The following is a 9,093-nucleotide window of genomic DNA, read 5'->3' as shown; positions in this document are numbered from 1 at the left end:
TTCCCTCTTGTTCTGTCACTAATCACCTGTGAGCAGAGACCAGCACCAACCTCTCTACAACGTCCTTTCAGGGAGCTGCAGAGAGTGATGAGGTCTCCCCTCACCTTCTCCTCCTCACACTGAACAGTCCCAGCTCCTTCAATCTCTCCTCACAGGATTTATTCTCCAGGCCCTTCCCCAGCCTCGTTGCCCTCCTCTGCCCTCGCTCCAGCCCCTCGAGATCTCTCTCGGATTGAGGTGCCCAAAACTGGACACAACCTTCCAGGTGTGGCCTCACCAGTGCAGAGCACAGGGGGACTGTCACCTCCCTGCTTCTGCTGGTCACGCTATTTCTAACCCAAGCCAGGATGCTGTTGGCTTTCTTGGCCACCCAGGCACACTACAAGTCTGTGTGGTGCAGGGAGGGAAGGCAGGGAAGGAGCATTGCATTAGTCCTTTCTTCAGCTGTACACAGGTGTTAGAGGAAGCACAGATGGTTTGCAAAGGAGCTGTGCTCTGGAGAAAGCGTTGGCACAGTTTTTGCTGGAGTCTGTTTATGGCTCTGCAGTATTTAGACTCCGGTTCGACTAAAAGCTGACAAGAGGCTGTCTCTGCCTTCATCCTCCTCCTTTTGCAGCTGTGAGGGTGGCAGCGGTGCCACAGGCTGCCCCAGAGGCTGGGGAGTCGCTGTCCTTGGGGACAGGCAGCAGCTGTCCCTGCAGGGGCTTGGCCCAGGCAGCCCCACGGTCCTGGCCAGCTGCAACCACCCTGTGGGGGGGCGATCTCGGCCACAGGACAAACACTTCAGGGGTCACCGTGTGCCACTGTCCCTGCCTGAGCAGAGACACACAGGTGAAGGGTGTGGCGGGGTCTGGCACTAAGTGTGGACTCAGCTGTTTCCTCCTTGGAGCTGAAGGGACTCTGCTTTTCTGGGAATTTTGTTAAACGCCACGTGCTTGCCCTCAACAGGCTCGTGAGAGGACAGTGGCGTTGGGGCAGCTGAAGTGGGGAAGGGCCGTTTTCGTGCAGCGTGTGTTTTGTGTGGTGACCGAAAGTCTGCCTTATAAAATGAAAGCTCTGACAATTACAGCTCCCCCCGCTGCCAGAGTCACCCTTCACAGCAGGGGGAAGCTGCGCACAGGCTGTGCTCCACTGGCACCCGGGCGGTGTGAGAGCAGCAGCACCTGGAACCCCTCGGGTACCTGCGCCTTGCTGACGCTTCAGCAGAGATAAAGCTGTGGTGATGCGGCCGGTGTGAAAGAGGGAGGTGAATTACCTGGTGTGACAGGAGTCACTCTTGTAACTGGGGGAGATAAAGGGAGCAGTCGCCAGAACAGCTCCAGGAAGTTGCATTAAACACAGGGTAGAAACTACTGCAAAAACTGACCTGTTCTGGTTTCTTAAGCAGTGAAGCAGGACTCTGCTCCGCTGAGTGAAGGACAGGCAGCCCGTCCCACCAGGAGCAGGGAAAACTGGGAGGGTGTACCAGAAACAACATCTTTTGAAATGAGATGAGACCATGGATCTTAAGCCATGAGGTCCCAAGAGCATGGGTTCATCTCTCCTGTAACGTACATCCTGCGAGCAAGAAACTGATGAGTAAGGACCAGTTATATTCTGCTCTTTCCTAGTGCTCATTTAAGGAAACTGCTCATGATTGTAGCAAAGACAAACAATACTCCTGCAGAGTTCTGGTAAAGTAAAAAATACTACACGATATGTCACAGAACTGAAATCCCCACCAGTTTGAAAGCTTGTCAAGGTAAGAGAGAAGCAGTTTTGCCAGTTTCAGGCTTCTATAGCCTGTGCTTCCATCTTTTAAATGCAGAGACATTTGAGCTTGGTAATTCACCCCCCCAAGAAGGGACCTGCAGTCTGCTACCACCAGAGGCTCCAGTTTCAGGGACCACACCTCAGCCACTGTGGGCAGCACCTGCCTCTTCAAGACATGAAATACGGAGCTGCGGGTTAAGCACGGAAGCAACTCAAGGATCAGCCACTCATCACTCCTGTAACAAGACTTGTACAATGCTAGTGTTCTGCTACAGAGCTGGCAGGAGGATAACTAGAGCGTAGGTGTTCAAACAGTCGGTGGATTAGTCGGGTGAGTACCTACCAGTCATGTACCAACACCTTTAGGGTGTGTCCTTCCTTCTTTGATCATTTTTCTAAGTGTCCGGAGTCGGTTCCTGGTGTTCCAGGCTAAAGCTCCCTGGGACATGAGGTGGGAGAACAGGCTGGGGGGAAGAGACTCCGCTGGAGCCTGCAAGGGAGCGTGCAGCAGCCGAGCCTCCGCAGCTCTTGCTGGGGGTGAGGCGGGCTTGGGCAGTTCCTTCCTCCTCCCGTAACACCCGTTGACACACAGTGCTAGGGACATCAACACCTGGTTTATGGACATAGTTTAGACAAAGTCTGGCTGATGTTAAGAGAGTAAGCTATCTCTGTCAGCTAATTAAAAAAAAATAATAATATTAAAACCACCAGGACCAAATACCAGGCTATTTCACCCTCAGGCAGAAAACACTGCGTCCTCCTGCACCGCGCTCACAGAAACACATGGTTGTCCTGCTCTTCTCCTCTTGTCTCCTCTGGCAATTAGTCAGGTCAACAAAGAGCTTGGCTCAGGCTGTGCCGCAGAGGGTACTTTGTCCCCAGCGCAAGGCTTTGCATTTACCCGTGCTGGATCTCAGGCGTGTCAGTCCCCTCCTCCCGTGCTGCCCTGGAGCCACCCCCCCAGCCTGGTGGCACCCCCAGGCCCCGTAACCGTGGCTCCCTCACGTCGGTGCCACCTCTCTGCTGTGGATGGAGCAGAGCCTGATGCTGGGTGAGCTGAGAAACACAGGCTGGGGAAACTACTGAGTAACTCGAACACTCTAAAAAAAAAATATTTCGAATGCTGGCGGTAGAAAGTCCTGCTACAGTCGACATCATCCAGGAAAACCACGGACTGCAAAGCCCCATGAATCAGCAGGTGAAAGCTCTTCTGTCAGGTGGGAGGAAGGGCAGTGCTGCTGCGCAGAGGCCGTGTGTCTTCCCACCAGCACGGCCGGGGAAAGGGAGGGGGGGGTCAGGAATAAGAGGCTGAGAGAGTTTTATACCAAGATGCTATTTACTTTTAACAGTCATATTCAGCTGCGTTATAACATATCTAGTCAATCCACATGTATACACCTACAACAGTTAATTAAAAAAAAAAATGAGGACACTAATAAATTAAATACATTTAACTTACATGGGACAATGGTCATTGTGACAGTGAAGGCTGGATCTGCAGTCACTCATCTGCTCTAGGATGCAAATGCCAAGCCAGGGATCTGGAAAATCCCTGTGGAACCCCCTCCCTGCAGTCCCCATCCCACACGTTTTAGCCCATAACCTGAAGCAGCCTTGGAGAACGCACATGCTGGCCTCTGTACTTCTGTTTGCACAGGGGTCTCCACATTCCTCCACCCTCACCACATGCAACACTTTCCTTTTTCTTTCACTACACCACTTCATTGTTCCTTCTTCTAGTACACAGATACTTTTCTATCTAATATCAGAGTCCCCAGAGCCCATCAAACCCACGTCCGACAGCATTTTGTGGCACTTAGCTTATTTCAGTCCGTCTGCGGAGGCAACCAAAGGTGACAGCTTTACAAAAACAGAATAAACTGCAAACATTTCAGATTTAATACAGAGATTTAATAGAGTCCACAGACACTAATGCTCCATCTGGAATCCAGTGACTTTTACACCTTCATGAGAAACAGAAGATGGATCCCACACCAAATTTAAAGGTAAGAATAGGGATTTTCAGAAGTCTTTGCGTGACACGAGCACAAGGAACAGTGACTTTCAGAGAAGCTTGTTCTCCTATATTGCTTAAATGCCTTGAAAACATCACCCACGTACGGGTGGGGAGTGTTTGCCGGCCCAAGCCTTAAGTAACACCTACTACAGGATAAAGAAACTCCGGAGCTGTGATATGAGAATAGCAGTTGACTCTCTCAGCATGCACCATAGCAGAGTTCAGAAGAAAAACCATGCACCCTACCTGTACCGACCCACAATATACCAAAACCTCAACAGCTTTGCAGAGGTTCAGTCCTCCCACTTCCCCTGGAAAACTTCTGCCATGGCAGTTTCCAAAGAGCAGAGTTGTTCTGGGAGAGCTGCAGTTTGTTCAAAACGAACCGTGTTTAAGCTGATATAGCTGTGGATTCCCTGTTAGTCTGAGACAACTGTGCTGGCAGGTGGACGTCAACAGCAGCGAGACAGCGGTTGTACAGCCAGCCGTGCCGGGCAGCTGGGGAAGGGAACTTCGGGGAGCCAGCAAGCCCTGGCACCAGCAGCTGTGAGCCAATTGCACCACTGACAGCCACTATTTTTCTGCCATATCCAGTCAAAATGTAAAAAACGAGGTGGCATTTGCCTTCAGGGCAGGCAAGAGTGTTACTGTACAGGTACAACCGGAACAATAAACCTTCCACAACGTGTGCACACCAGAGCTCTGCGGTTGTTAGGTTCTCTCTAGGTAGGTTCAACTGGAACAGACTTGACCCTCTTCCATACCTCTGGGAATGGATGTGATCCTCGTCTGCAAGCCCCTCGCTCCCACTTTCCATACCAGGTGGAAATGAGCCTCCTGGTTCTTTGCTTTATCAACTCCAGAGACTCCTGTTCCCACCTCGCTCTTTTGTTGCTGTTTACAACAGAGATCCAGCTCTGCCCTGCTTCAGTCTGTGTGACTGTCCTTCTCATCCTTGGGAAGCAGCAGGCTCGACCTGGCCGGAGAGCTGGTGGCTCTCTTGATCACCTCCATCCACCTGGCGAGAAAGGACACAAGAAATGCTCAACCCCTCACTCACAGGTGCATTATCTTGTCCTTCAGTTATGAGCTGTACCCCTTTCACCAAACCTCACAAAACACCTGTTTTCTACCTTCCTTTCTTTTAGGAAATTAACTCTTCCAATGAATAGTTTGAGTTGCAGGACATACACCGCGGAACGTGGCTGCCTGTCCAAGTAACAGCTCTACAGTGCTCTGAGCTCCAGGGAGCTCTTATGAGAACATGTGGAATTCTCTTGTAAGCGTACAGAAGGTGTTTACCAAGGAGGACAGGCTGACAAAGATGTTCCTTAGTCAATGGATTGCTTTTCTTACAATAAACTACGTAATAGACTTGCTCATATGGAAGAAAGCAAAGCGACAGTGAGAAAAGCAAGACAAACACTCACTGAGAACGAGACATTTTTTCCTTGAAATCACTGCAAGAGACCAGTGGACTAAAGAGCACAAGTCCCTGCTGCCTCGGGCAGTGTGTGCTGCTCACAAGTGTGTGGTACCCTCCCAAGCAAGGGGGAAGCATGCGACACTGTTTCAATAAAACCACACTGCAGAACAACCAATGCCACCCTGCCCAATGCAATGCAAGGGTTTACAACAGCTAACACAGTAGCAAAGCTTTGTACGTGATGCGTTTTAAACGTGATTCACTTTGGACCGTGTGTGGAAGGCCCTAACAGCACTGCTAAGTGTAATTATAGAGAAAGGAGTAAAGCGAAAAGCAGCATTGCACTTGCTGCTCTCAGCCTCATGTTATAACTCCTGTTTCCACAGATTGAGAGAAAAAAAATAAAAAGAGAAGTATTCTTACCAGAACTCTCATTAACCTAGAAATCTGGCTCCCAAGAGCTAGTGGGGCTGAGCATCTGGCAGAGCTTGCACCCACGCTGCTCCCCAGCGCCAAGGAAGCCTCAGGCTCCTGAGACAAATCAGAGCCTACAGCTCTAGGTGCCACCACCAGCTCTTCCTCCCCAGGAGGACAGTTCTGGAAGAGGAGGAATCTCCAGACATCATCGGTAGGAAGAGGAAGGAAACTTTATTACTGAGAATGTGCTGTAAGGCCACTCAGACTAGGAGGTAGGCAGGAGGAAAGAGAGGGCTCTGGGTGATCAACCAGTGAATTAACTGCATGTTATATACCAAGACAGACAGAGAAAACAGAATATTACCTCTCAAAGGTGTATTTGCTCTCAGCCCTGAAGAAATACACGTGGGACTTGAACTGCAGCTTGAAGACATAATCCTTCTGGATGCCATCTGCCTCTCCAGGGGAGCTGACCGCATAGCCCAGCAGCGGGAGACTGGCCAAGGGATAATCGTCCTGGAAGAGCCCAACAGCCCAGCCCTTAGAGCAAGGCATCCCCTGCCACACAGCTCGGCCCAACGCACACTCCCTCGTTTGTACTCTACAGGTAAGGTCTTTGCAGCTTTCTTTAGGAGAGAACAGAAGAAGGAGAAGCCTTCTGCAAGGCCTCAGCTTATATTGAAGCCTTCCCCCAGCTCCTTTCACTGTTTTATACAGTTATTTGCTTCTACTCCCCTGCCCGTTGCTGCCTCCTGGGCTCCCCCCTTTCCCTTCCCTGGAACTCCAAGTGCAGATCGACACAAAAGTTAAAACATCCCTCCCAAAGGAAACATGCCCTCAAGGTAAGAAGCCTGAATAAACTAAACACAGTTTAGTGAGTTGATCAGATGAAAGGGCACAGGCTGCACGGCAGCACAGTTCATTACCAAGCAGGCGCTGAAGGCACCACAGGCAGAAAAATCCCCAATGCCTGTTTAACTGTGCTGAAGCCCAGCAGGGAGAGCAACAGAGACTGACCAAAGGCTGCTGAGTCCCTCAACTCCATTCGACACTGCCTAAGGAGACCTTTCCCACCCCCCCCAGAAAGTCAGTACCACCTCTGTGCAAGGGCATGGACCCTTTTTGCAGAATTTGATCAGGATTTCCAATTCTGCAGAAAGGGTCCATGGCCTTACACAGACTGGTTTTGTTACAAACTACCTCCTCTTCCACTTGTTACTCTCCTTCAAAAAGCAGTGAGCTGCACTGGAGCAGAAAGCCAAGGGCCTCCAGGTCCCCCCCGACACGGTCACACCTACATGTGCTCACCTGGTGCGTTTTGTAGAAGAACAAGCAGAAGTTGGTGAAGACAACCCACAGTTTCTGCCAGCCATTGCTGTTCTTGAACTTTCTCAGCAAGTATCCGGAGAGCTGGTTCTAGCACACAATGAAAAGAAAGCTGCTGTGAAACCACAGGCCTGCAGAGAAAGTCGACAGCTGCTGCAGATCAAAAGCTTGAGGCTGCCCACCATAACCGCTCCTGCACTCGCTCCCCTGCTGCAAAACACCAGATACTTCGCGTGGTGACCGAGTGAGTCGGAATCCTCAGTTCACTAATTCACAACTATCTTCTTATGAACGAATTAGTGATTTCTCTCCACTACTACCAAGTTCCCCTTTATGTTTAAGTGTTCGCTGCCTCTCAGCGCAGGGCAGGCAGCACACAGGAGGGTGCTGCACTGACTCCCCCCTCCAGCAACCGCTCTCCTCGGCAGCCTACAGCCACGAGGGCGTCCACTCCTTTAGCTGCCCTTTCTGACATGCAGAAAACCCACGGGGAACACGCTGCACAAGGAGGAAAATAAAGCAGAGGAGGAAACAGAGGATGCCAGAGTGGCAGACGAGGTATGTGCGGCAGCTGTGCGAAGCCAAGCCCGGCGTGGTGAGCAGGCTGCAGGGAAGCTGAACATTGCTGCCTCGGAGTCAGAGTCCCCAAGCGCGTGTGCAGCGGGATAAAGAAACCTACGGCATGAAATGACAGCAAATGGGTTTTGTATTTAGAGAAAAAGACAGGCTACGCAGCAGATTTACAGAGAGAACCATTTTGGGAAGCATAAACAGGACAAGGCGGTGTTCCAAGTGTGCTGCTGGCTGGCTGGGCATCCTCACTCCAGCCCATGTGGGCTCACCAAGCAGCAGGACATTTTCCATGGCATCCCATGGCTCCTCCCCACCAGCGCAGAACTCGAGAGGCATTTTTACCTGGATCATGCACAAGTAATCAGACAGGGATAGGCTCTGGTTCCGGTACCAACAAACATGGGTGATTGTGTTGGGCCGTTGGGCCTGGCCCAGCAAATAGCGAGGAGGAAGCTCTGGAGAAACAGCAAGAGAGCAGAAAACTGAGCAGAGAAAAGGGGGAGAGAAAGAGAAAAACAGAACATTAGGATAAGAGAAGCGATGCAAGAAGGGCGTCTGTTAAAGGAAAATGGATTGTGAAAAAAAATGATGGTGTTAGAACATGGAACAGATCAAAGCGAGAGGGAGCTGCAAGAACTCACACGTTTAATCCCAGAGCCTGAAGCAAGGTGGTCTCATTATCCAGGTACAGAACAGTGAGAGGGTGCCCTTCACAAGGGTGTCAGCACAGACAGGAAGGCTCGTCCCCTCCAGTAGAAACCACTTTCTTTGCCACTAAAGTGCCCAACTTCTGGACCCTAAGCCAAAGTAACATCTGTAGGACTTTCTATACTGAGCTGATTGATACACTCTCTACATCATGAAAACCCAGGAGCTTCAGTGCCCAACCTTTAACTCCTTCCATTAAACAAAAAGTGCCTTAACAGCAGGGCAGGGAAGGTAGGAAGGTACAAATACACAGATGCAGCAGCCTGCCCCATTGCTGTTTGTCTAGTTAGTGACTTCCTTTTTCTCTTCATTTAGGATCCTTCTCACTTCTGGAAGTCTTCCAAGCACGTCAGCCTCCAGGAAGGTGTCCTACCCACCCGACCTCACCAGACTGCCACCTAAAGTAGTGTCAGTACAAGCATAAGGAGCACTGAACAGACATCTGTCTCGAAATCTGCAGGATTCAGTACCAAAACATGCCACCAGTGCTGCATCAAGCCACGCCGAGTGGTAAGACCCAAGGTAACAGCAGCTCAGTGAGCACGTAGCAAATCTCTGTTCAGCGTAGCATGACACTGATGTAAAACAGCACTTGTGACACTTGCTGCTCCCCCCTGCCAGCGAGGGAAGGGCAGAGAAGGTGTATTCCCACTGAACTTAGAGCACTCTTCTTAATTCTAGGTGCAGCACAGTAACTAACCAGACCTCAGTATAGCAGAGTCAGTCTCTAAAGGAAAACAGAACGGATAGGTAACTTATCCTCAGGCAAGGCTGATGAAACCCAAAGGAACAGTTCAGTCCTAGGATATCCCGGGTTTCCTTTAAAATTTCCCTCCTTCGGCGTCTTTGCCGAAGCAAAGCACGGCCGCGAGGA

General features: G+C 50.6%; 1 protein-coding gene across 4 annotated transcripts in view; it reads right to left on the bottom strand.

Moving 5' to 3' along the window:
• Positions 1-3,069: 3,069 nt before the first annotated feature.
• The window catches only part of FARP2 (FERM, ARH/RhoGEF and pleckstrin domain protein 2), an 82,291-nt gene continuing 76,267 nt past the window's right edge, over positions 3,070-9,093 (bottom strand). For 2 of the 4 annotated variants that reach the window (XM_074833334.1, XM_074833333.1), the window contains 3 exons: positions 6,921-7,028; positions 5,977-6,128; positions 3,070-4,787 (listed from right to left, as the gene is read on the bottom strand). In XM_074833334.1, the coding sequence (XP_074689435.1) occupies positions 4,697-4,787; positions 5,977-6,128; positions 6,921-7,028 (351 nt within the window). In that variant the 3' untranslated portion in view covers positions 3,070-4,696. Of the gene's footprint in view, positions 4,788-5,976; positions 6,129-6,920; positions 7,029-7,853; positions 7,994-9,093 lie in introns of all 4 variants that reach the window. The other 2 variants (XM_074833335.1, XM_074833337.1) reach the window with 2 other exon arrangements.

This window comes from Strix aluco, chromosome 9, assembly GCF_031877795.1.
Source record: "Strix aluco isolate bStrAlu1 chromosome 9, bStrAlu1.hap1, whole genome shotgun sequence".
Classification (NCBI taxonomy): domain Eukaryota; kingdom Metazoa; phylum Chordata; class Aves; order Strigiformes; family Strigidae; genus Strix; species Strix aluco.
This window is presented reverse-complemented; position numbering and strand designations above follow the sequence as displayed.